The sequence below is a fragment of the Mesoplodon densirostris genome, chromosome 4, assembly GCF_025265405.1.
Source record: "Mesoplodon densirostris isolate mMesDen1 chromosome 4, mMesDen1 primary haplotype, whole genome shotgun sequence".
Taxonomy (NCBI): domain Eukaryota; kingdom Metazoa; phylum Chordata; class Mammalia; order Artiodactyla; family Ziphiidae; genus Mesoplodon; species Mesoplodon densirostris.
In genome coordinates, this window is record NC_082664.1 from 11,754,501 (window position 1) to 11,781,678 (window position 27,178).

General features: G+C 53.3%; 1 protein-coding gene across 1 annotated transcript in view; it reads left to right on the forward strand.

Annotated features, from left to right (window-relative positions):
• Nucleotides 1-2,138: 2,138 nt before the first annotated feature.
• ASB2 (ankyrin repeat and SOCS box containing 2) overlaps nt 2,139-27,178 on the forward strand; it is a 28,783-nt gene continuing 3,743 nt past the window's right edge. Inside the window, exons 1-7 of the mRNA XM_060097919.1 lie at nt 2,139-2,344; nt 9,369-9,467; nt 12,575-12,741; nt 13,590-13,745; nt 15,805-16,050; nt 19,064-19,235; nt 26,387-26,951. Coding sequence (XP_059953902.1) covers nt 2,139-2,344; nt 9,369-9,467; nt 12,575-12,741; nt 13,590-13,745; nt 15,805-16,050; nt 19,064-19,235; nt 26,387-26,951 — 1,611 coding nt within the window. The remainder of the gene's footprint in view (nt 2,345-9,368; nt 9,468-12,574; nt 12,742-13,589; nt 13,746-15,804; nt 16,051-19,063; nt 19,236-26,386; nt 26,952-27,178) is intronic.

Consider the following 27,178-nt stretch of genomic DNA (forward strand, 5'->3'; position numbering starts at 1 on the left):
TTTATTTATTTATTAATTTATTTGCGGTACGCGGGCCTCTCACTGTTGTGGCCTCTCCCGTTGCGGAGCACAGGCTCCAGACGCGCAGGCTCAGTGGCCATGGCTCACGGGCCCAGCCGCTCCACGGCATGTGGGATCTTCCCAGATCGGGGCACGAACCCATGTCCCCTGCATCGACAGGCGGACTCTCAACCACTGTGCCACCAGGGAAGCCCCATTGGGGTTTATTTTGAATAACGCTGCTATGAATTATTCTCAAACTTGTCTTTTGGTGAACATATGTACACCTGTCTTGGGCATAGAGACTGGAGTGGGATTTTGGGGTCACATGACATGTATATGCTCAGCATTAGCAAATGCCATCCCATTTTGACACTTCTGCCACGAGTGGGGAGCATTCCAGTTGCTCCACTTCCTCTCCAACACTTGCCACTTCCCATCTTTTTCACTTGCGTCATTCTGGTGGGTGTATAGTGGTATTGCATTGGGGTCTTAATCTGAATTCTTCCCAAACACTTAGGAAGTTAAGCACCCTTACGTTTGGTGGTTGGCCTTTTACATGCCCTCTCTGTGAAGTGCCTGGCCTAGTCTTTTGGGTATTGGTTAACTAGAGCCACAAGAATTCTATATGACAAAGCACCCCCAACAAGCATTTATTCTTGTGCTCTGGCACTGCAGGTCGATAAGCTGATCTAGGCCAGTCCAGGCTGGGCTATTCAGCTTGGGCTACTCAGCTTCAGGCTGCAGGCCCACTGGAGAGAGCTCCTCTGTGCAGGTTGGGCTACGGCTGCCCCAGGTGGGTTCACTCTGGGGCCCAGCTAAAGGGCAATGTCTCCAAGGGGGAGTCCTGGCGATGGCAGAAGAGCAAGTGCCACTTCACACGCGCATGTCAAGTGGCTGCTTTATCATGTCCACTAACATTCATTGGCCAGAGCAAGTTACGTGGCCAAGCCCAATCTCAGTGGGGAAGGAAGGGGCAACATTCTGCCTCCAGGGGAAACGGGAGGGTGAATGTTTGCCGAGCAAACTGGATTACAGCACTGGTATTTTGGATATTTTTAAAAAAGATCTCATGTGACTCTAATCTTCAGTCAGGGCTCAGAATCACCGACCTACAGCCACACTGCATGTCAGCCAATCAAAAGGAAAATCAGGCTAAGCTGATTTTACTTCATTTCCTAAAAGCAGTTGACTCAACCAAAGTCCATTTCTCCTGAAGGCAATTTTTGTAAGAAGACAGTCCCTGGAATTACATGGCAAATGATTTTAACAATCGGTTTTAACTAGATCATGTGATTCATCTCTAATAATCTCAACTCTAGCACAAGGCAGAGAAATGCGTGGATAGGGTGTTGTTGGATGATTGGAAGGAAGGAATGTGGGCACCAGTTGTGTAATCTCCTGGAGGGCAGGGATTCTGTCTCTTGGGACCGTGTTGTTGTATCACCAGTGCTTAGAAGAGTGTCAGACATAGAAGAGGTGCTCAGTAAATAATCTCTCAGTTAATGATGCATGCACACGTGTATAGATAGGCTGTCCGGAATGGAAAAATGAATGGTGGATGAGTGGATGGTTGGTTGAATATATAGATGTATAGATGGATGGATGGATAAATGGATGGGTGGTGGATAGACAGATACATCTGAGGGTGAATAATGGAGAGATGGGTGGATGGTTGGATGACTGGCTAGACAGATGAGTGATGGATAGGAGCATGGATGTTGGATGGGTGATTAGATGGTTGGACAGATGGATGGCTAAGTGAACAGATGGGAGGGTGAGTGGATACCTGAGTGGGTGGGTGGACAGCTGGATGTATGGGACGATGAATAATTGGACAGATGGTTGGCTGGTTGGACGGATAGGTAGATAGGCTGGTGGAGTGATGAATAGATGAGTGGGTGGATGGATGTGTAGATGAGTGGGTGGTTGGGTGGATCATATGACAAAATGAATGGATGAAAAATGATTGTGTGATTGCCACAAGAAAGCACAGCCTTCCCTGTGTGTAAACATAGCTACCTTGCAAAACTCTTAGTGACCAGGGTGGCTTGGATCTCCTCACAGACTTTTCTGATTTGGTGCTTGCTCCACCCCACTGAGTGTCTTCTGGAGGCCAAGGTGGGAGGTGGAAGAGGATGGCCACGGAGATCAGAGCTCGGGGCAGACAGCGTGCCATTGGACAAGAGGAGTACAACCTGTATAGCAGCATGAGCGAGGATGAGCTGGTCCAGATGGCCATTGAGCAGAGCCTGGCTGACAAGACTCGGGGCCCAACCACCACTGAGGCCGCTGTGTCCACACGTGTCAACCGCGAACCTGCGCATTTCTACCCGTGGACCAGGTGAGCGAGGGGAGGCCAGGTGGGGCGTCCATCAGGCACAGATCACAAACACTGTTAATCCAAGACCAAGTTATCCTGGTCTCTAAGATGCATTTTCACACTGTAATGACTTACATGTGTTATCTAAACTTACTGAGCTCTGAAGGTGCCAAGTGCCACCTTGGGTGCTGTACACACTTTGCCTCATTTTATCCTCTTAAGGACCTTCTAGGAGGCTCTATGTTATATTCCCATTTTACAGATGAGGAAACTGAAGCTCAGGGCTGAGTAACTAGTCCAAGGTCACACAGCTAGCAGACAGTGGTGCAGAGATTGGAGCTATCTGATTCCAGAGCCCATGGCTTGGCATTGTACCACTGGCTTTATGTTTGGATGCAAAGGAACTGATGTTCTGAATCTGGCCAGGGCTTCCAACCCTTTCTATGCCATCTCCCTGGCAAAACATGTCTGAGAAGCAATGACATCTACCCAGCAAAACCATCCTGCCTCCTGTTCCAGCTCCCCATCTCAGCACGACCTCATCATCCCATTAGCAGGACCATCTACAGCAGTACCATGTCGCACCAGTAGAAATATGACACGGGCCACAACTGCAGTTCCACAGATGCAATTTTGAATTGTGTGACCTTGGGCAAGTTACTTAACTCCTCTGAACCTCAGACAATAATAGTAATAACAGCAGCAACAATAAACAGACTTTTTCCGATGTCCAGAGCCAGTCGACACGGATGAAGGTGGGTGACGGTACATCTTGGCCCTGTGCCCTGATGAAACCTACCAGGGTGTTCCCCAAGTGACTTTGGCCCTTCCAAGGCTGGACCACTTCTGCCAGGAAGGCTGGGCAAAGGCCTGGGATGCCCATCACTCAGGAGCCCCCTCCCTAAAGGGGAAGGCAGGCAACCTCCTAGGGCAGCTGGAAGGAATATGAAGGCTCCAGGTTACTGAGTTGACCACAAGGACACCCCATCCTGAGACCCAATCTGAAAAACAGAAGCCCAGGGCCAAGGACTCATGGTGGCTGATGCTCTAGAGACCCTGGTTCCTGTTTTGGCCAGTGCAGCCTTAGTCAGACCACAGTTTCCTCTTCCTCAGAGGGCTCAGATAGAGAAAAGAGCAAGCTCCCTCCAACCTGGCCTGCAGCACAAGCTGTACGTCCTGGGGCCTCTGCAGCCTTCTCCCCAGTGTGGGAACCCCCTCCAGGAGTCCTGTAGACACTTGAAAACATTAGAACTGGGCCCTGACCTCCTCCTTCCTCTAGTGGTAAGGAAGTGGAGGCCCCACGTGGGGTGTAAACATTGATCCTGAGAAAGAAAGCTCTCACGCAGCAGGGAAAGGACTTATCCAAGGCCATGCGGCCCTCACCCAAGACCCAGGCACAGTCATGCAGGGCAGGAGGGTTCAACCTGCATCTCCTCACTCTTGACGTGACCTGAAACCTCCTAGGCTCTGTTCTGCCCTTTCATCTCTGAAAGGAGGCTGGGTTGGGCCCTGCTAGGGAAGCGAATCCCTTTCATGTGATTGTTAATCAAATTCTCTTCCTCCACATGCCCAGCCCACAGGCGTTCACTTGACCCTGACAAAAGCCACGCAAGGTGGATGTTTCTGTGCCCATTTTACATATGACAAAACACGCACCCAGCAGGGCCAGGAACTGAACCAAGGTCTGTCCCACCCTGAAGTTCAGACACTTGACCAGCTCTGTTGATTCTGCAAAAGCCTCTCTCTATTTCCTGTCCCTCCTCCACCTTGAAGAGACTTCTCCCCACAGAGATTCAGGGTCCCCCAAACGAGAGACACACGGATTTGTCCTCACACTCAGACTTGGTGTTACAGTAAGTATGGGGCCCAATAGAGCCCTTGTCCACTTTTATCCCCAAATATCATAGAGTTCATCTAAGTAGACCCACAGCAGGTTTAGAAAGCGGACATCACATATGTCCCCAGAGGCTCCACTTGGCCAGCTCGGCCTCATTTTTGACCAGCCTCCCAGGTCAAGCAAGTTGCTCTCTTACTTTCCTGGCTGTTTCTTCCACTGCCCTGACTACAACAGTTTCTATGTATTTATTTCTGCCATTAACCGGTGAACTCCTTGAAGGCAGGGGCCTCAGCCGTCTTCCTTCCTGTGAGGCCTCGTGTCTAGCGCACAGGGCCTGACCCGTGGCAACACCTCATAGCTCTCTGTGAACGGATGAATGGGTGAACGAGTGAGGAGGCGGCAGACTGGAGTGGAAACAGAAGTGGGTTGGGGGGTTCGGCTCCTTCTTCTGTCACCTACTGGCTGTGTGTCCTTAGGCAAGTTACTTGACTTTTCTGAGCCCCAGCAGCCTTATGCCTAAAATGGCAATAACCAAAACTTGCCCAGGCCTACTTTGCAGTATTCTTATGAAAAGCTAATCAGATGAGGTAGGTGCTCTCCCACATCCTGCAGCCTGAACAACTTCTCCCCACTTCCTCCCTGAGGACCCTGAGTGCCCATCTCAAGGCTGCCTCTGTACCGTGGACAAGCTTTTGTGTCACCCTAGGAAGGCATTGCCCGGCCTCCTGAGAGTGTCCCCAGTGACACTGTGTGACCTCCTTGGGGACAGGGAACAGATATTACTCACTTTTGTCTCCTCAGTACCTGGCAAAGAGCCTGGATCACTGTAGATGCCCAATGAATGTTTTTAGGCAAATCAATGCATTTTTAAAAAATATTTATTTTTTTGGCTGTGCCGGGTCTTAGTTGCTGTGTGCGGGATCTAGTTCCCTGACCAGGGATCGAAGCCGGGCCCCCTGCATTGGGAGCGCGGAGTCTTAACTGCTGGACCACCAGGGAAGTCCCTGCATTTTGAATCCAATAAAATTCTCCAGAAATATAATTTATTGTCATCAGCTTGTGACCAAAATGGCAAACGTGGACGTAAAGGTCAAGCGGGTCTTTGGGATCCTAGAAATGAAAGTCAGCTCAGCATCCCAGAGAAAATATAATATTCCCTTTTAAAGTCATTTTCCAATTTGTTCCTCTCCCACCACAAGGTAAGGGGTGAAGTTTGAACATGTATGAGGATCATTTTCCAAGCCTTGGCCCGCTGAGGGCCCCCTGAAAGGCAGACCAACGTCCCATCCAGTGGAGAAGTAGGGTTCGTGCACTCATGAAACAGGGAGCCCAAGGGTACCAAAATAGCAGTCCGAGTGGGTCCAGGAAGCTGAGTCTTCCAGTCTTTAAACTTCTGCATTTTATTTAAGGTTAAATTTCTAAGAAGAAAAAGGAAGAAAGCATGAAGCAGGAACTTGCTTGGGCTGACGTGTGCACAGCTGCAAACAATTCAAATAAGCCACCTACACTTACTGTACACTTACCATGTGCCAGGTGCCTTCCCTGCACCTGGATGTGTATCAGGCCTGTTTCCTGTTCTCCTTAAGCTTTCAGTCTAATGAGGGCAAAGGCCCAGAGGTACATAATCATCCAACAGGATGGATGTAGCAAAGAGCCTTGTTTCAGTGTCAGAGGGACACAGGAAGGGTTGATCTACTTCTTAGTCAAGGAGGTGGGCTTTGCAGGATTAATAGGAGTTTGCCAAACAGGCTAGAGGAAGCAAACCTCTTTGAGCCTCAGTTTCCTCATCTGCAAAAGGGAGCCAATTTCATCTCCTTCACAAAGTGGACTAGAGGAAGAAATGAGATGACCTGTGCCGTGTGCCTATCATAAGACTTGGTACAAAGCAAGTTCTCAGTGAATCTTAGCCCTGGATGGGAAGGCAGAAGTTGCTGCAGCTTGGAATCCATGTTCTCTACATGTGAGTCCTCTCTGGCCAGCCCAGAAAGGATGCATTGGCCAGTGGGTGAGGGGGAAACAGAACTCTCATGGGGGGAATGGACGTGGAGGGGGCAATCCTGTGTGAGCTCTTCCTCTCTCCAGCCAAGAGGGCAGGGGGCTGGTTCTCCAGGAATTTGAGGTCTTGGCATACAACCACACAGCACCAAGATTACCATACGGGACACTATCCCTACAAAGGCTTTTGTTTGCTTGTTTTGTTTCATTCATTTAAATTTATCAAGCGCCTACGGTGCCAGGCCCTGTACTCATGACACCTGTGCTCCACATAGGGTTCGTGTGAGGACCAGATGGGAGGACAGGTACAGGATGCTGCTCGGTGGCAGGCATGGGAGGACTCTTGTATCTGTCAGCTCCCTCTGCTATTAAGACGCCTGCTTGCCACCCGCATTCAGCCAGGTCCAGGCCAGTGTAACAGCCTTCCTGGGGCTGGCCTGGGCTTCTCATTAACTCAGACAGGGCCCACTGAGAAGTCAGGGGGCCTTGTCATCACAGACCTGGTCCCCACTCTCACCGAGCCTGACCTGTGTCTGAAGCCGGGACCAGCTGGACTCCAGGACGGGGCTGTTGGGAGCTGTTGATGGTGACATACTACCGACCCCGACCTGCCCGCCCACACAAAGGACGTGGGGCCCTACCTGGGCCCCTTCCAGGGCATGACCTTTGCCCACATCCTGCCAGGTTCCTCTCACCTCTGATGACTCAGCCCTAGTGGTTTTCTCTGCTGGGAATTTCCCTGCTCTGCACCTGTGGTCAAATGGGGCCTGTAGCCTTGATCAGAAAGAGCCCGGAACGCGGTCCTCGGCCTGGCTCCCCTCCCGGCTCTGAGCACTCATGCTGCTTGCCCCTAAAGCCTAGTTAACACGCTCGATTTCAGAGCGCCCAGGGCGAGTCCCCCTGCCTCTCTCCCAGCCCCTCCCTTGCGGCTCTGTGGTGGTATGTGTCCTCGCCCCCCGACCCCCGACCCCGTGAGCCTCTGAACACCTGAGGATCAACGAAAAGAAGTATGCCATTGACCTGCACCCCCAGGCCCTAGCACAGGCCGTGCAAGCAGCAGGAGCTGGGAAATTCTTGTTGAATGTTCCTCCTCTGCACGTGGGACCAATCCAGGGGGCGGGGAGGATAGAAAGGAGGCAAAGCCATGCCCCATCGTGAGGGAATGTCACCATCGCCTCTCGCTGCCATCCCCACCAGCCTCACCATTCCATTGTTGCTGTTATTATTGTACCATCAGAGATATGTCCTAATTTTAGGGTGGTGGGTAGGTTTTCATCAATGAGTTTTACCTGGCTAAAAACATTCTGACAACAAAAAGTGATGGGAAGCCACACATGGATCCATGATGAGAGTGACCGGGTCCCCAGGGCCATGTAGAGATAGAGGCCCAGGGCTTTGTCATGACCACAGGGCTGGGGACTGCTCAGGTGGGCCTGGCCTCAGGCTGCTTCCATCTTGCCCAGCATCCTCCGCTTTTCAGGCTTGGGAGCAAGTGCAGATAATGACACTGAAACAGCAGCTCTCAGGGCTGGGGAAAAGGGGCCCTGGCAGGGCCAGTCTCTGCACTCCCGTCCCCAGGATGTGGTCTGAGATCTGTATGGCATCCTGAGCTTCCACATGAGTTCATTGCAGTGAAGGCTCCACGGCAACCACAGCAGCGGGGAAACCCCTGGTCTGTTCCTCCCTCCTCGTTCTGCAAACGAGGAAACTGAGACACAGAGAGGGGTGGGGGCTTGTTCCCAGTTTCAGGGCCTGTCAGCGTGGCGGCCTGAGAGCCAGAGAAGGGACAAAGGGGCGGGAGACACCAAGCCTCTGGAGGAGGGAGCACGTGTCGGAGCTCCGCGGCAGACAGGAGTCGACTCTGCAGCTGCGTGTGGCCCTGGGGCCGTTTCCTGCCTCTCGGAGCCTCAGTCTCTGAGTCTAGGAAAGGCAGTGGCATTGGCACCCGCTCTAGCATTCATGGCATCACGCTCGGCCTCGCTGCTCAGGAGCAGGTGGGGGAGAAGGAAGGTGGGAGGTGATGGCCGTGGTGCAGCAGGTGAAGGGGGCTGGCATCCTTCCCGTCCCTCTCTGCTCCCTCCTTTTCCCTGTGCCCCGGCCTGGCTGAGGGTGTCCACAAAATCTGCAGGGCCTCAGGGTCACAGTTCCAGCACCTCCGTGGCCCACGGGATGCTGGTCACCTGTAGCAACATCCTTCCCAATCCCGCAGGGGACCCCGCAGAGGGGCGCAGGAGACCAGGCTGGGTCCGCTGGGGTGTCTGTTGCACCAGGGTCCCCAACCCGCTGGAAAAGAGGCCAGCATGTCCTGTTCCCATCCCAGCTCCAACCAATCCAGATCTGTGCAGTGGCCACCACCCCTCCTTTCACCCCTCCCGTCCTCACAACAGCCCAGTGGGGTGGGAAAACTGAGACTCAGAGAAACGAAATAATGATGCAATGAATGGTGGACACGTGTGGGGCCCTGTGCCTGGCCCTCTGGTAAGCACTTTACACCATTCACGCACTCAGGCCTCACCAGACTAAGTCCCAGAGAAGATGCACCTGTTCGAGGTCACACAGCCAGGGAGTGCCAGAGCCTGGATTTGAACCCGTGTCACTCTGACTCCAAGCCCCGACTCCGATGAACTTCTTCGTGCATCCTTTTGCTCTACCCTTTGTACTGCTTGTTCCCGACCCCGGGACAGCAGGACCCTCTAACGAGGAGCCAGTGAGGTGAGGGTGGGAGCACAGACCTGGCTTGGCGCCCCAGCTTTGCTCTCCTAGCCCCCCACCCCGGTGAATCTCTTGTCCATCCCTGTGGGGACCCAGCCTGGCCCGCCCTGGGACTGAGCCCCTTTCATCCTGGGACCTGCTGCTGACTCCTCCTCACATCCTCCTGGGTGAAGAATGTCACCTTGCTTCATATCTGCCTCCTGCGTGGTTGGCTGGGGAGGGGGACCTTTGGGGGTGGGGTGAGGTTAACCTCATTGTTGTCTTATATGGTCATTTAAATCTCCCAGGGCTTCCTCCAAGGGCCAAAAATAATCTGGAGACACAGCAGCTGTGTCCAGCGCACAGGGAGGACCCGGCCATCTGCTTTGGTTCAGAGCCCTGTGTCTGTCTGTCAGTCTCTCCCCCTCGCTCTCCCTCCATCCTCGTTCCTGCCTCCGCCATGACCTGCTTCTCATATGCAGAGTATTTTTCCCTCTTTCACTCCTGCCCTGCACCCTCCAGGTCCGCTGTGTCTCCTGAGAGCACCCCGACCTCAGCCCCCAAGGGCCTGTTCCAGGAGGTTATGCAGAAATACAACCGCAGCAAGTCCTTCCAGCTGGCGTAAGTCCCCACCACCACCCACCGCGCGGCCCCCAGACCATCCAAGCTCATTCTCCTCCAAACTGGGGTTGGGGTGCAGGGATGGGAAGCAGTCCCACAGCCCCCAGGAAGAGGGGTACTCTGGAGGGACTCCCAGGAGCACCCCTCCCAGGTGTGTCCCCCTGAGACCCGGCAGCTCCTGCCGAGCTGGGCTTGGTGGTCTCAGGCTCCATCGTCTAGGAACTGCCAGCCAGGCTGAGCTTCTGATTAACCCCTCAGTTCCCCCAGAATGGGCCCTGCGTGCTGGAATAGCCCCGTAGGGCTCTGAACCTGGGGACTCAGCGAGAGGGGGACTGGGGAGACGGCCCTAGTCCTCCAGGGGCTCAGAGCTGAGGCCGATGAGCCAGCCCCCCATTCTGTCTCACTTTCCCGCATGCCGTCACCGTGGGTCTATCTGAGCACACCCACGATGCCCACACCCACAAGTTTGTGGTTGCTTGGTTGCCTTTATTTATTAAGTGCCAGGTGCTAAAACCAAAAGATAATCCGAGCTGCAGGAAGGGCTCTGTTTGCCTGGCACCAGGGTGCTGGGCTAGGTGAGTCCTTGGAAAATAGCTCTGTGCTGTTTCCTTCTCTGCTCGACCCTAGAAGCAGCTAAAAGCAAAAAAGCGGTCCCATCGCTGGAGCCCCTATTTCCTTGATCAGTTACATTGGGGGGAGGAGACAATTGGCCCATGTTTTGTTTCTTCTTCCCAGCCCTTTTCCAGCCCTGCCAGCCCTCTCTTCCTTGGTGCTGCAGGTAGGATTTTCACAGCCTGGAAAAGCGAGACCCACGTTCTGGTCTCAGTGCTCTTGCCACTTCCTGTGAGACTGCCCGTGAGTTGCTGGCCCTCTCTGAGTCTCCCTTCTCCGTAGAGAAGGTTGGAGAGGACAGGGTGGCCTCCAGGGTCCTGTCCAGCTCCCCGGTCTCTGAGGGTCTGATACCCGCAGCAGTTCCCCCCAGCCCTGGGGCGGGCACTTTGGCTGAGCTCATACAGAAGCTGGCAGTGTGTGTGTCTGAGCGCTCCAGGGTCCTTGCACCACAGCTGGACGAGGCCCAAGCTGAGCGGTGGGTCCTGAGAATGGTCTCATGACACCGCACACCCGCCAAAGCCACAAGAACAGCCAGCCCTCCTCCCTTCCACTTCAGCCGGGTCCCACAGGAGACCTTCCAGGAGAGACAGGACACCTACCCCACTGGGGCTTTTCCTGACACCAACCGGGGCTGCTCTGGCCGCTCGTAAGCGGAGCTCATCAAGGTGGCAGTGATGGTGTTGATGGGGCTTCAGGGCTTATCTGGTCAGTTACCCATCATCCTTGCTGGGTCTGTCCTTAACCGGCATCTGTGCTCTGAAGCTATTAATAACCAGAGAGGCTGAGAGTCAGGAGGAAGTGCCGCTCACGCTGGAGCGGGGAGCAGCTGGGAGGGTAAAGGGGCTGGCCCTGGAGACACTCTGGGCCTATCGTGGCCACTGACAGGGATGACGGCCCTGGGACAAGGCCTGCCTCTGGTCTCACCTCCTCCATCAGGAAAATGGGACCACTTATGCAGCCCCTTCCCCAAGGGTGGGCCCACAGCAGTCTGGCATCCTCACTGACTCTCCAAGGATGGGGGAAGCCAGCTCAGTGCATGAATGAATGAATGAATGAATGGATGAACGAAGGAACGAACGAAGTGTCTTGGATGAGCCAAGCTAAGAAGTTATCTTTCACATTAGCCCTGAAATCGTTCTGACATTCAGAAGTTTTAAATTGTGAAGGTGTCAAACATATTAATCCTTCAGGTACTTAAATCTTTCAGCAGCTGAAAGTTCTAGAGGTGAAGAGAAGGGTCTGGAGAAAGGAAAGGGGTTGGGAAGACCCCAGAGAGGTGCTCACCGTACAGACTCCCCCTCTGAAGGGTCTGCGCCTTTGTCTCAGTGCAAACAGGCCCCGAAGGTGGAGGTGCTTGGTAAACTCTGGAGCGCTATGCTCAGGGAAGGAGTTTAATTATCACTAAAACCTCCTGAGGGGTCAGTTATCCATCCCTTTGGGGGGCCGACACTGGAAGCCCGAATCCTCCTGGTAGAAATGGTCTTGGTATAGCAGATGCAGCCACTGAAAGCTGCGGGGACAGAGGGGTCCCCTAATTCTCTTTTGGGCACCAAGGAGCTGTTTAAAAGGGACCCTTGGTTTCCATCTGTGGAAGTGAATGAGCTGGCCATGTTTCTAGTAGACTTTCTCAATGTGGTACCCAACTTGGAGATAAAGGCATGGAAACACCCCAGGCCCAGGGATGCTCACAGGGGGACGGAACACTGGCAAAGCCCGATCCAGAGCCCTCACATTTATCTTCATAGGCCAGTGTGTCCTCCAAATGCTCAAAGGAGGCCATTGCAAAGACTGTTTTGAAAGAGATACAAATACAATCCCCAAAGAAACAAGCAAAACTCTAACAGGGAAGAGGCTGTCTTTTTGGAAATAGAAGAGATGAAGGAGTGAAATAATTGTCGGGGTTCTTAAATTCTGAATCCTTTCGTCCTCTCTCCCTCCCTTCCTTTCATATTCTCTCTCTCTTTCTTTCAAGCCACAAGTATTTATTAAGTACCTATTATGGACCAGCCACTGCGCTGGGCCGTGGGAACCAAATCATAAGGGATAAAAGAAAGAAAGACACGGGCCCTGTGGTCTTGGAGCTCATAGTCCAGTGGTGGAGACAGACAGTGGGCAAACAATCAAAGACACGTAAAAGCCAGTGGTTAGCTGAGGGCTTAGGACCGGAGGCAGGGAGAGGCTGACCTGGACAGGCAGGCTGAGGAAGCCGTGATGGGGCTGAGTCGGAGAGGCCAAGGTCAGGGCCGAGGTCAGGGCAGAGTTCCCAGGGCACGCCCATGTGGGTTAGGAAAAATTATTCTCCTTATTGAGAGGACACGGCTGCAGGGGCTGAGCACCTGTCCCAGAGCAGCAGGGCCAAGCAGGACTGTGCGATCCCACAGCCAGCCCCACTCCTGGTCACCAGCAGGCCCTACTTTACTTCTGGGAGAAAGGCCACCTGGACGTGCCTCTGCCTGCCCCAGTCCTGAGGAATGACCTGCCCCTTGCTTTCACAGGCCCGTGGACCCTGTGCTAAAGGCCATCAAGGAAGGCGATGCCGAGGCCTTGAAGGCGATGATCAAGGCGGGGAAGAACCTTGCAGAGCCCAACAAGGAGGGCTGGCTGCCGCTGCACGAGGCGGCCTACTACGGCCAGCTGAGCTGCCTGAAGGCGCTGCATCAAGGTGAGGCGGTGGGCTCTGTGCGCAGCCACAGGTGGGAACGGGACGCACGGGCAAGGGCACTTCCCTTGCGGAGTTTTGCCTCACCACAACCATGGTGAAGGGGGCAAGGCAAAGTTACCACCCCGCTTGCAGAGTTAAAGTCATCAAGTTGGAAGCAAGGAAGTGCTTCCCTGCCCATCCCACCAGCGCTGCCCGGCCCATCCCGCCACCTCTCCAGGCCTCCCAGGACAGGAGGGCCTAATTCTTAGAAAAGGAATGAGGGAAGGCTGACTTGTGGGAGAGCCACTGCCAGCTTGTTCGAGAATGTTCCAGGGGCTGATTTGGTGTGGAAAATACCACAGCTGTGCCTGTACCCTGCCAAGGCCGTCTCCAGCAGCTGTGAGACCCTGGGCAAATCATGCCTCCTCTCTGAGCCTCAGCTCTCCCCCAGGCCAGATGTGGATGGGTAACACCTGCAGGCAGGAGTTACCTCTGCTCTCGAGAAGCCCGGACCCCAGGCAGCCCAACACACTCCAGGGCAGAAGCGACTATGTGAGACGGACTTCTGGCAGTGGCTGGTGGGAGTGTAAGGGAAGGACAGGGTCATTCGGAGAAGGAGGGGTTCAACCAGGGAAGGCTTCCCGGAGGAGGTGGCGTCTGAGCTGGATTAATATGACCGGGAAGCTGAAACAGCCCTGTGAAAGTGACTGAATCCAAGGCCAAGGGGATGAAGGCAGTCTGGATGGTAAATTCAGGTGGAGGCCACTCACATCTGTCCCTGGAACTGGGAGGAAATTGGGACCACCCCTGTGTTGGAGGGGGAGGTGGCTATCTTCCTCCTTTTGAATTTCCTGGTCTATCCTCCCCAGCATACCCGGCAGTCACTGACCAGCGCACCCTGCAGGAGGAAACGGCCCTTTACCTGGCGACATGCAGGGGACACCTGGACTGCCTCCAATTCCTGCTCCAGGCTGGGGCTGAGCCCGACATCTCCAACAAGGCCCGAGAGACACCACTCTACAAAGGTGAGCCCACTGGGGTGGGCTTCCCCGAGGGAGGGTCCAGAAACTAGGTGGGCAATGGGGAGGATTGCTTGCAAAGTGTACAACTTCCCCAAGAGGGTCTACTTTGATGGTGCAGCCTCGTTCAGAAGTATAACTTACATAGTTGAACCATTCATTCGTGCACATATTCAGTCAACATTTCCCAAATCCTCCCATGGGCCAGGCACGCTGAGAGCCCTGAGATGAAAAGATACGGTCTGTGCCCATGTGCTCTCCCCACCCGGTGGGCGTCGATTTGCAGATGATGTAATAGTCAGCTACTGGCATTGAAGAGCTTGGCACAAGGCACCCGGGAACATTGGGGAGGGGCCCTGATGTGGAAGAGGGCATCGCAGGAGGGGGTCCCAGAGCGGAGCCTGAATGGGAGGGATTTACCAGCTGGACAAGCAAGGGGAACAGCATAGGCAAAAGCAAAGAGGCATAAGAGGGAATTTGTACCTCCAGGATGTTCAAGAGAAGGAAACATTCCTGGCTTACTCAATACATCATCCAAGGACATTTACTGGCTGCCCTGGCAGTACCCAGGGTCAAAATCCGAATACTCATGACAGTCAGTATTTATTGAGTGCTTACTACGTACCAGGCTCTGCTCTTTTTTCTAACCCTCATATCCATCCACGTACGAGGTAGGCAATGCTAGTATCCCATTTTACAGATGAGGCCCTAAGGCACAGAGAACTGACATGAGGCAGCCAGGATCACACAGCCAGCAAGGGCAGATCTGGGATCTAAACTCCGTGAGCTGGATGCCAGCACCACACTCTGAACTACTCCACGATCAAGTGTTTTAGTTCATGCCTATATGCTGAAGCAATCAGCTTCAGGTCTTGCAAAAATGATAGGACCTTTACACTTTGAAAAACTACAGAAATCTCCAATTTCCCCTGTGTCTGGTATCCAGCACCTGGAACATTCCATAGACAGCAGGAACCAGGTCCACTGCAGACCTGTGGTGGAAGTGTCTTCCCTAGAACTCATGTCCTCTGGGCACTGGAGCCATCACCTGGAGCCTCAGCTGTCCCAGACAGAGCGCCCAATATGCTGGGTGACTCACAGCTGAAGCCTGGGCCCTGGTCCTGCATGAGCCCCACTATGTGCCAAGCTCCACCCTAGAGCCTTCGTGCGCTACCTCACCCCACCCTCCCACGGCATCCTCTCGGGAAGGTTCCGTTATCTGTGCTTTACAGGTGAGGAAACCAAGCCTGGGGTCCTGTTTGAAACACTACACAGGCAGCCCCCCTTCCTTCTCACCACCCACTCCGACTGACTCAGAGAAGCTTCCAGGGATGGTTAATTTGGACAAGTGCTCAGCCTCCCGGGTAATAGCTCTGCCAGCGCTAAGGCTGCATTTAGGGCCTAGAGCAAGGTGAGGCTTATAAGGGAGGTTTGAGCAGGCTCAGAAGATAAATTTTAGCCCAAATTAAGTGAGTAGCTTTTGAGGAAGTGTTTTGAGCAGGACTATGGCACTGCCCTCCTCCTCCCCTTCTGGCCTCGTGGAGGACCGAAGCAGATAACACTGGAAAGGGAGATGAGGTAGGGGCATTCCAGAACCTTCCAGGGGACAGAGACTCCAGAACTGACTACCTGGATTTGAGTCCCAGTTCTGCCACTTACTACCTGTGTAGTAAGTACTACCTGTGACCTTGGGCAAGTCACTTAACTTCTCTGTGCCTCACTTTTCTCATCTGTGAAAGGGAATAACACTACATCCTTTAAGGGTGGTTGGGAGAACTAAATTAGTTAATTATGTGAAGTGCTTAGAATAGAGTGCCTGGCACATAACCAGTGCCAGATCCATTTCAGCAAATATTAATTCTGATTAGTATTACTATTACTTTTAGTTGTATATCCTAGGTTTATGCAGAGACTGAAACTTAGTACAGATCCAGTAGATATTTGATGAGTGAATCCACTTATGGCTGATGAGTGAATGGGTAGGTGGACAAACGAATGAATGAAGTCTTGGCTGGCCAGGTCCTGCCGGGGCCCTGCTGACCATCTTGCTTCTCCCTGGGCACAGCCTGTGAGCGCAAGAACGTGGAGGCGGTAAGGATTCTGGTGCAGTACAACGCGGACACGAACCACCGCTGTAACCGAGGCTGGACGGCTCTGCACGAGTCTGTTGCTCGCAATGACCTGGAGGTCATGGAGATCCTGGTGAGCAGAGGTGCTAAGGTGGAAGCCAAGAATGCCTATGGCATCACCCCCTTGTTCGTGGCCGCCCAGAGTGGACAGCTGGAGGCACTGAGGTTCCTGGCCAAACACGGTGAGTGCTAGGGTCCCTGGGTCATGGAGTTCCCAAGAGGCACAGCTGGGAAGGACCTCAGAGACCAACTCTAAGGGAAGGCAAGTTTAGGGGTCCTCTATGGATATACTCTGACGGAGTGATGCTATCTTCCGGGAGTACTGTGTTGAGAAGGATTCTGAGGCTGTTTCTAGGCTCAGTCGGAAATGTGCTGAGCTCCACCAGTGAGCCCTGCAATTAGGTACAAACTTGGAGTGAATTGGCACACCTGCCGTATATTAGCCATCTCTAACCTAGCCCAACAACCTCATTTTACAAATGAGGAATCTGAGGCCCAGAAAGAGGAAGGGACTTATCTATCTATAATCACGTAGCAAATTAGTGACAGAACTAGCCAGAATATTAGTCTCCCGACACCCTAACCACTTCTCTTTCTATCATGGCCAGAAGGAACTTCAGACAACATTTAGGTCACCTCCTCACTTTATAGGTGATGAAACCAAGGACCAGAATGGGAAAATGATTTGTCCAAGGTCTCACGGAAAATGAGAACTGGGATTTGAACCCTGGTCTTTGCACTCTTTGCCTCTGAAAAATCTTTGTTCACTTAATGGGACAAAATAAAATAATATTGCCTGAAATATCGTGTCCCAGTAACAGAAGACTCCAAGACTTTGGCAGACATTCTTTTGATTAAAGAGTATTATATTCTGATCTACCCCAAGAACACTTTTGATTTCCTTTCTCCCACCATGGGAAGTGACCCTTGCACTTGAGCAACAGGGAACCCAGGGGTAAGCCAGACGCTGAGGCTGAGTTGGAATAATTTGTTGAGGTCCTGCTGTGTGCCAGGCACTGCACTAAGCATGAACACAAGAAGCCAGTGGGGTTTCCTCCACAGCCCTAAGAGGTAGGGAGTGTCCTCATGTCATTTTGTAGATGAGGAGACCGAGGCTCACAGAGGTTAAATGATTGGTCACAGTCAGAGCCTGGATTCCAACTGCATCCATCTGACTCCAAACTGCATGCTCTTCGCACCCCGCCACCCCACCCCAGGCCTCGAGAATTTCCATCCTGGGACTTGGCCTGGATAAGCATCTACCTACTCAGCACATGCCCGAGCAGTTGGGAAAACAGACCCAGGGCACTTCCTTGCCACTGGGGACATATCTGGGCTGATCAGCCTGAGGACAAAGGGGCACAGGCAGGGTCCTAGGAGCCAGGAAAGGAGGCTGGGCAAAGGGCAGGGTGCTCAGCAGGCAGGCGAGGGGAACTGGCTAACACTAAACATCTGCCCAGCTCTCCTGCTGACACCCTGAGTCAGGGTCTGTTCCCGTTGTGGGCTGAGTCCATTTGCAAATACAAATATTTTTCTTGTGTGAGCAGGCGGCTTTGCCAGCGGCCGGCGGGGTCCAGGCTTCCAGGGAGCCTGACTCTGAGAGCTTGACAGTGTCAGAGCCGCTGTCCAACTCTCCCTGGGGGTGGAGGCAGAACAAACCTCTGAGCCCCGGCACCTCCATCCTGGAGAACTCACATTTGCTGAGCAGTCCCTCTGTGCCAGCCACCTGGAGGGGAGGTTGTCTTAGTTCACTCGGGTAGCTATCACAGAATACCACGGACTGGGTGGCCTACAGACAACCAAGGTTTATTTCTCACAGTTTCGGAGTCTGGGAAGTCCAAGATCAAGGTGCCGGTGGATTCAGTGTCCCATGAGAGCCTGTCCCAACTTCCTAGGCAGCCTCTGTGTCCTCACATGGTGGAGGGGCGAGGGAGTTCTCTGTGGTCTCTTTTATAAGGGCACTAATCCCATTCATGAGGGCTCCACCCTCATGACCTAATCACCCCCCAAAGGCTTCCCCTTCTAACAGCATCACACTGGGGATTACGTTTCGTAAGAGTTTTCAGGGGACATGAGTGCTTCAGTCTATAGCGGATATTTGCTTACATTGCCTTATTTACTCCCTGCAGTTGAGTAGGTACTATTATTCCTGGTCAACAGATGAGAAAACTGAGGCTCCTAAAGGCTGCCCAAGGCCACAGAGCTTGTAAAGCATGAAACAGAAACTTCAGCTGGTTCGTGTCTGGCATGAAAGCCTGTGCTCTTTCCGCTAGACCAGAAGTCAGTCATCAAAAATTTTAAATTACAAGAAAGTTTGTGATAAGCTGAATGCCCAGAGAGAGGGGATCTGCGGTTAACAGATGCTCTTCAGCCCTTACTGACATTTCACTACTATCTCAGTTCTATTTCCTTCCGGAATAGGGAGGGACTGGGAACAGGCTGCACCGCTCTTTGCAGAGAAACCCCTGCATTCTCTCCATCACCACCAGGAGACGGAGAAGGCGTAGGGGACTGGGCTCATGGGAGACTGTCACCAGGCTGGATTCCTCCCTCCTGCAGCACGGTGTAGTGATTCCTTCAGAGGAGACAAGAAGTAATTCCTCTCTTATTCCTTGAAATGGAAGGCAGAGAAGAGCAAATCCCAATGAATAAAATTATTAGGGGTTTTCTTTATGAGGAGGCTCTGTGCCCTCCTAGAGCTGTGAGGGCCTTCCTCAGGGCAGGATCTGGATCCTTTTAGGTGGAATGAGTGTTGAGAGCATGGTCTCTGCCATCTGACCATCTGCCAAGGCTTCTGCCATCGGATCATCTGGGTTCAAGTTTTGGCTCTTCCCTTAGGAGCTGGGTGTTCTGGGGCCAGTTGCAGAGGTTCTCTGTGCTTCATCCTCCTTGTCTGTGACATGGAGATAAAGTTGTTACTGATTGCATGGGGTTACAATATGTTGTGGACTCAAAGAGATAGCATAGGTAAAGCACAGTGTCTGGCACAGAGCAAGTGCTCAGTAAATCCCAGCATCGTCGTGGCAGCTCAGGATGGCAGACAGCAGGTCTCAATGTAGCAGAAAGGAGCTGGCGGTCCTCCGGGTGATCCAATGTATCACAGTGGTTAGGGCAGCAGCGGCCAGCCCGAGGTGGGCGTTACATCAAGGACAGTGACCGCCCTGATCACTCACCCATCCGCCTCTCCTTTGCCAGGTGCTGACATCAACACACAGGCCAGCGACCATGCATCTGCCCTCTACGAGGCCTGCAAGAACGAGCACGAGAAGGTGGTGGAGTTCCTGCTGTCGCAGGGTGCCGACGCCAACAAGGCCAACAAGGATGGCATACTCCCGCTGCACATCGCTTCCAAGAAGGGCAACTACAGGTCAGCCCAGGCCCCGCCCCTGCCCCCAAGGCTCCTCCCCTGCCCCGCCCATTCCTCTGAATGCCCCGCCCACGGGGGTAGGGAGGCCCAGGAGAGGTCAGAGCCCAGGACACGTTTTAGGTGGAAAAGAGGAAGACCCCTCAGCAGTCAGCAAGCTAGAGTGAATGCTTACAACACCAGGAACAATAATAATAGCCAACACCTATGTGGCACTTTCCAGCACTTTACCTTAGAAATGTGCTTAATCCTAACAACTGTACTTTTCATAATTCTTTTAACAGATCTGCTGAGGTAGATACGATTATCTTCATTTTTTCTCAAATGAGGAAGCTAAGACAGAGAGGTTGAGCGACTTGCCCAAGGTCACTCTGCTTGCAAATGACAGGAACTCACCTGTTCCAAACGTCACATCTACTGGGTTCCACACAGGAAGCCAGATATGAGTCTGGACTAGTGGATATTTCTGTTGGGGATGCAAAGATAACCTCTTAGGCAGTTAGCAGGCATACAGGGGATACCTACAATAATACAAATAGTACCATTGATACTAGCTAGTTTTTCTTAAGCACTTACTATGTGCTAGGTACTTTGAGCGAGAGGAGAGAAGCTTAAGTTTTCAGGGAGCAATCTGGTGGGATGGAAGATGCACACACACGCACACACACACACAAATTCATAACAAATGAAAGAGCATGAAGAGCTGAGGTCGGTGGTGGTCCTAGAGACTAGCATGGGCTGGAAGCAGAGGTGTGCTAGGGCTGGCTTGTACAGCTCCTGTGAGCTGATTGATCACATCGGTAGTCTGAGATTGGCCATGGTGAGAGTATTTACACCATGGAAATTAATGACTGTTAGAAATCAGAGGCCCCTCCTCCCCCCAGAGAACAAGTTGTTAAACCTCCACCTGCACCACCACTAGCTGGAGAGTCAGGGAAGACTCGCCTAGGAGGTGGAACTCTAGCTGCCCGTGGAGGATGCACAGGGCCCAGTAATTTCCATTCGACCCGTGTTCCCCACACTTTGAGCATTCACAGACATTCTTCCTGATTTTAGATATCTGTACCCTCACTTCTTAGTATTTTCCTTTCAAGACATTATTATTTTAAATGAATTTATTTTCAAAAGGGAACGTTTGCCACACTATTAAATTGTTAAAATTATCAATTTACAATTAATTAAAAAAACTTCTCACCTAAAATCCCATCTCGTGTACCCCAGACGACACACTTTGGGAAATGCAGCCCTGTCCTCAGCAAGGAGAAGATCTTGCGTGCTGGAGAGTGTGGGTGGCCTCCGCTGAGGCAGAGGGAAATGGGGGTGAGAGTGACATCCTGGAGAATGGAGTGGAGACACAGGAGATAGAGCTGACCCTCAGGGGCCCCAGGCCCTGCTCTGTAGGTACCCGCACAAATGACCAACCAAGGATGCCCTCCCCGCTCCATGCCCCATACAGGCACAGAGGAGGCCCCGCCTTCTCTGGACCAAGTAGCAGGCCGTGAGGCAGACATATCTGGGTTTGAATGCCTCCCGAGGCCTTGGGGAGGTTGCTTAACCTTTCTGAGCCTCAATTCCCTCGTGTGTAAAATGGGAGGTAGGTTGCACTGCCTCGGGGGCTGTTGCGGGGACTAGTGAAATGGATATATGTGGCTATAGAATGGAAATAAAGCCCTCAGCAGAGCACCTGGCACACAGTAGGTGCTCACTGGGTCTGCATTCTCTCTTATGTAGGGAGGGTACATTCCATAATTTTTCAGTGAAGCCAGCGAAGGGATGAAAGCAACTTAAGTCAGACATAGGTGGTGGGCAAGATAGCATCTTGTTCTTCAGCTCCAGAAAGATCCAGCATCAGTCAACAAACATGGATTATCTTAACCTGACTCCAGAGAGATCCCGAGGGAAAGAGACAGAAGGGTTGACCCTTGAAATCTCCTGGTACACTGGCTCCCTATACTTGCCTATAGAGCACAGTCACTCCGGGCTATTTTTTAAATGGCACATCCCAGACACACGGAACCAGAATCTCCAGGAGAGAAGGAGCCCAAGTCTCTATCACTGAAAAGCTCTGAGTCAACCAGATACAGCCCAGCCAGACCTCTCGGGGCGGGGGGGTGGACCACTGATCTAATCCAAGCCTGATTTTGCAGAGGAGAGACCCGAGGACAGAGATGGGAAGTGGCTTCCCAGAGCGTGGCAGAGCTGGGCATCCTCCAGTCACGCCCAATGCCTTCAGGTGGAACTAGATGTCAGCAGTCTGGCCCCAGCTGGTGGGGAGTTTGAAGGAGCACTGGGTGTGGCTAAGGATGGCCAGGGAGAAAGGTTGGGCCTCTCTGGAACCACCAATGTGAGTGGCTTATGCTCTCCCAGAGTCTCCTGCTTTGGATTCGTGCTGACTCCCAAAGCCATTTCCCGGGTTATTCACCCTCCATTCTCAGACCCCAGTCCCCTCTGGACCCCAAGACTGAGAGGGGCCAGGCCACATTTTGAGGGCTGCCCTACAAAGGGGTAAAGCCGATTCTCAGCAGCTCCTGCCACCTGGCAGGGCCCGCGGCCAGGCAAGCCCCCAGTTCTGCACTTACTCCCTGGGCATGTGGCATGTGGCCCTCTCCACGCTGTCCTCCCTTGGCTGCTTGGGGATTTGATGTGAATTTCCCTGGGCCTTCTGCACTCAGCCACCTTCCAGGACACCCTGCCTGTCCGTAGCATGGAAAGTGGCTCCAGCATCTGGGCTCGGTGTTCGCCAGATGGTGACTTCAGCAATTTTAACTGGAGGGCATGACATTTGGGCATGGCTGAGAAAGGAGCCCCCAAGACCCTGAAGTCTTAGGCACCTCCAAGACACACTTCTTCTTCTTTCTCTCTTTTTTTATTTATCATTTTTTATTTTTGGCTGCGTTGGGTCTTCATTGCTGCACACGTGCTTTCTCTAGTTGTGGCGAGCAGGGGCTACTCTTTGTTGTGGTGGCTTCTCTTGTTGTGGTGCATGGGCTCTAGGCACACGGGGTCAGTAGTTGTGGCACACAGGCTCAGTAGTTGTGGCACACAGGCTCAGTAGTTGTGGCGCACGGGCTTAGTTGCTCCGCGGCATGTGGGATCTTCCCGGACCAGGGCTCGAAACTGTGTCCCCTGCATTGGCAGGAGCATTCTTAACCACTATGCCACCAGGGAAGCCCCAAGACACACTTTTTCTTATTTTTCTTTTCCAGTTTAGTAAAGACAGCTTATGGGATTAAAACTCAGCACCAAAGATAGACTTATTAAGAAATTGTATTAGACAAGAGCAGATGGCGCAAGATCCCTTTAAACTGAATTTAGAATAGCACTGAAACCAGTGGTTCGAAACCTTGGCTACACACTGGAACCCTGGGGAACTCTTAAAACCCTGAGGCCTCGGCACCACCCTCAGAGATATCGCAGTAAGCAATCTGGGTTGGGGCTAGGGCTGCAGGATTTCTAAAAGCCCTCAGGTGATTTTACCAGGCATCCCAGGGGATAACCAATATGTAGTTTGTGTCTGACATATAATACTGACTTGTATTTTGGGCCTTCCCTAATTTTTAAATATTCTTTCTCTTTTACTTCTCATTTATATTACCTTTGCAAGCCACTTAAAACTCTTTCTGGGAAAGGCAGAATAGAGAACATTTAATACATTAAATTAAAATGCATTTTTCAACACATTCATAGGCAAGTTAGCATGCCCCTTAATTAAAAGGGAAACTGAGGCTCAGAGCTCAAGCCCTCCCAGAAAATAAGAGGACAGGCCCCTTTATCTAACCCCATCCACTCCAGGAAACTGGTTTACTGCTTGTGCCTTCTGGAGGAAAATGAAAGTTTGCAGCAAAGTTTCTCAAGGCGTGATGCATAGATCATCCACCTCAGATTCCGGGGCCCCTCCCCAGACCTGCTGAATTGGGCCCTGAATGACAGGGCCCAGGAATCTGCATTTTCAGCATTCCCTCAGGGATTCTGAGTTGCACAGGGATAGAGAGCACGCAGTCTGCATCCTCAGCAAGCTCCATTCTCTCTCCGAGGACCCAGAGACCCCTAGGCTTGCTTGTTCATCCAACAGGTGGCACAGAGTAGCAGTGGGCCTGTTCTTCCTCCTTTACGGAGGAACTGCTCCTTTGCTGCAGCTCCCAGGGGAAGAGCTGCAGACTTTCCCCCAGAGGGATCCCTCGTGGGCAGGAGTCCCACTGTGCCCTTGGGAGCACCCTCAGGCAGATTCTCCACTGGTGGAGCTTTTCTGGCTCCATAAGGGCTCAGCAAAGAGGTAATCCTCCCTCAACACACACACACACACACACACGCACAAACACACGCACGTGCACGCACACACACACACACACAGACTGCCAGGTTGACACTGTGCTACCAGTGGTATTGGGAGCAGAACCATTTGTGGGCGGCTGGTTCCCTTGTGAAAGTCAAGTCCATGGTCAAATTTATACTGAGTGCTGGCAGAGGTCACACCACCGTGACCCGGTGATCCAGGAGGCTGAGCTGGTGGGTGCAGCCTCCGTGCTGGGGAAAGGAGAAGAGAGGGACAGGAAACTGGGCCTCCCAGACACCAAAGTTTCTGCCAGGCAATGGGTACATTTGTTCTCTTCTTAAGGTGCATTTTGAGCACCTGTGGTCCCAGGACCTGCCCATGGGAGAAGTGGGAATGTCCCAGCCTGTCTTGTGGGGTCTCCCCCAAATCCTCCTGCCCTCCTCCCACCAACTGGGCTATGGGAGAGAAGTGATGACATGCAGTGGGATGACCAACACTCCCCAGGCCTAGGGGGACTGGGGCATCATGGAAAGGCCTGGCCTTGGGCATTCTGACACCTGCATTCTGCTGTGGCTTTGCCATCCACCTCCAGTCCAACCTCCACCTCCCACCCCACACCCGGGTCTCAGTTTCACCCTCTGTAAAATGGGAGGCTGGACACACTGATCTCCAGACCCTGCCCAGCATTACATTTACCCTCAGTTTGGCCAAGTCCTCCAGAAGCGTACACCAATTAGATAATTTCACTGTGTTATTTTCTGGGACTCTAGGCAACGCCCAGTCACGTTCCCACATTTCTGCCCTTTTCCCTTGGTTCGGCAGGGGACCAGTAGAGACCAGCTGTGACCTGCCAGAGATACCAGCCCATCTGGCCAGTGGCCCCAGGCAGCCCCTTTCACTGTTTTTCCCGTGCTTGGGCTTGTTACGGCTGTTAGGGAGCATTTGTTGGTGATGGCTGTGGTCCAGGGTGAGGCCCCCGCCCCGCCTTTGACCAGCACCTCAACAGAGCGAGGTCAGGCCTCCTGAGCCTGCACAAACAGAAATTAGGAGGCAATTAGCCCCCCTGGGTGTGTGAATTTCCTTTTGAGGTTTGAGAGGCAGATTTTAAGCAAACACAGCGTCACTAACCATAATAATACTTTCCACTGAGATCCTAACGGGAGGTCCCTGGCATCACATTTCTAAGAAGCCAGAAGCCCCAGGAGCCCAAGTGCCAGGAGGCAAAGAGGTGTGGGAATGGGCCTGGTGGCACCTGCTTGCCCTGTCATGGCCACTTCCTTGGAGCCCACACAAGGTCACCTGTCAGCCTGGATTGTGTGGATTAGGGTCTGTAATCACGTCAGTGGCAAGAGCTTGGCAGGTGGCAGGGGTCTAGGGGAAGACAGCAAATACAAGGGGTCAGGATTCCTGGGGTCAAGCCCCAGAACTGCTTTATGGCCCTTGATCAGTCACTTCATCCCTCTGAGCCCCGTCTGTTACAAAGAAGGCCACAGACCCACTCTGGCTACCTCCACAGCTTTCAGTGAAGGTAAAATGGAGGCAGGCAAGTAATGTGTTGTGAAGAATGTAAAACCCTGTGACATAGCAGCTGTGTCCTGAGGGCCACACAAGAAGCAGAGGAGTGGGTAAGAGTGTGGTCCTCACTCTAGGGGGAATCAGACTAGCTGGGTTCAAATCCTGGCTCCATCACCTACTGGCTGTGTATCCCTGGGCTTCTCTTTCCTCATCTGTAAATGAGGTTAATGCTAGTACACATCTCATAGGGCTGCTGGGAGGATATAACAGATTAGCGTAGGTTAAGTGCTGAGAATAGCTCCTGATTCAGCAGAAGAGAGCAGAGTCAGGCCTGGCAGCAATCTCCAGCCTCAGCCGCAGCTGATCAACCCTCTCCAAGCCACAGGCAGGGCAGAGAGCCTGGGAGAGGCTAGAGTCAGCCTTCAGGGGAAGAGGCTTTGAGACTCCCAGGACCGTGGAGACGACCTCATGGTCACTGAGGGCTAACTGGGGTCTGGGGCAGGAGTGGCTGGGGCCAGACAGATTTGTCCCCTCCTGTCCCCCAGGACCTGGTGGCTCCACCAAGGCCTCAGGGCAGCAAGACAGAGATGCAGGACAGCTCAGCCCTGGAGTCAGAGGAGGGTACAAATCCTGGTTTGTGTCTCCCGATGTATGGCCTGGGCAAGCCCCCTAACCGCTCTGAGCATTGAGTTTTCTCATCTGGAAAAAAGGGAATGACGAGACATACTTTATGGGGTGTTGTAAAGATTAAACCGAATAGTGCTGGTAAAGCCTTTGGATGTCTCCTGGCACATAGTGAGCCCTTGGATATGGCTGTCCCTGCCCGCCCACGCCTACCCACACCCCCAGCCTACCTAGGCAGGGCAGGGTCTAGCTCCATGCTTCACGATGTGGTTCTACTGCCTTCTGAAGATAGCAGCCCGGACATTCATTAGGTCTGGGGGCCTTCTAAGCAATTCCTTCAGGTAATTGAGCTGGGAATGGGCAACACTCCTTAGCCTGAAATAAGTCGGCAAGAGATTTTTGAAACCACAGGCCAGTCTGGCTGAGGATTTAAAGGACTCAGACTTTGGAGGCTAAGGGTTGTGGGTTTGAAGCCCAGCTCCACTCATTACTGGCTCTGTGATTTTGAGAAGGTGGTGGAAGCTCTCTGAGCAAGTTTCCTTATCTGTAAAGCAGACCCAGTCTCCCCCAAGTGGTAATTGTGAGAACGGCTGTCTCCGCGGCGCCCCCTGCTGGTGGACTCGTGCCTCCTCACTAAGTGGTTGCGAGTGGCCGAGCCTGGCCCCTCCGCTCCCCCCGGTGGCGGGTCCAGCCCAGACGTGCGGGCCGCCCCGTGACCCGCGCGTGCCCGCCCCGCCCGCAGGATCGTGCAGATGCTGCTGCCGGTGACCAGCCGCACGCGCGTGCGCCGTAGCGGCATCAGCCCGCTGCACCTGGCCGCCGAGCGCAACAACGACGAGGTGCTCGAGGCTCTGCTGAGCGCGCGCTTCGACGTGAACGCGCCCCTGGCGCCCGAGCGCGCGCGCCTCTACGAGGACCGACGCACCTCGGCGCTGTACTTCGCGGTGGTCAACAACAACGTGTACGCCACCGAGCTGCTGCTGCTCGCCGGCGCCGACCCCAACCGCGACGTCATCAACCCCCTGCTGGTGGCCATCCGCCACGGCTGCCTGCGCACCATTCAGCTGCTGCTGGACCACGGCGCCAACATCGACGCCTACATCGCCACGCACCCCACCGCCTTCCCCGCCACCATCATGTTCGCCATGAAGTGCCTGTCGCTGCTCAAGTTCCTCATGGACCTCGGCTGCAACGGCGAGCCCTGCTTCTCGTGCCTGTACGGCAACGGCCCGCACCCGCCCGCCCCGTCGCCCTCCAGCAGGTTCAACGACGCGCCCCGCTCTAACAAGGCACCAGGCGTGGTCCAGGTAGGAAGGCGCGTCGGGGGGAGTGCGGCCAGGGCCAGTGGGGGCTGGGGGGTACTAGTGGTTCACTCGCTCCCGAGGCTTTGCACCGGAGGCGGGGTGGAATACACTAGGGAGGCAGCAGAAGATGGTGGTTAGCAGGATTTGGAGGCAGTGTGGACTCATGGTCAGTGCACTTTGGAGGGAGTGTAAGCTAGTATTTAGCGCCCTTCGGAGGCAGCGGAACCCGG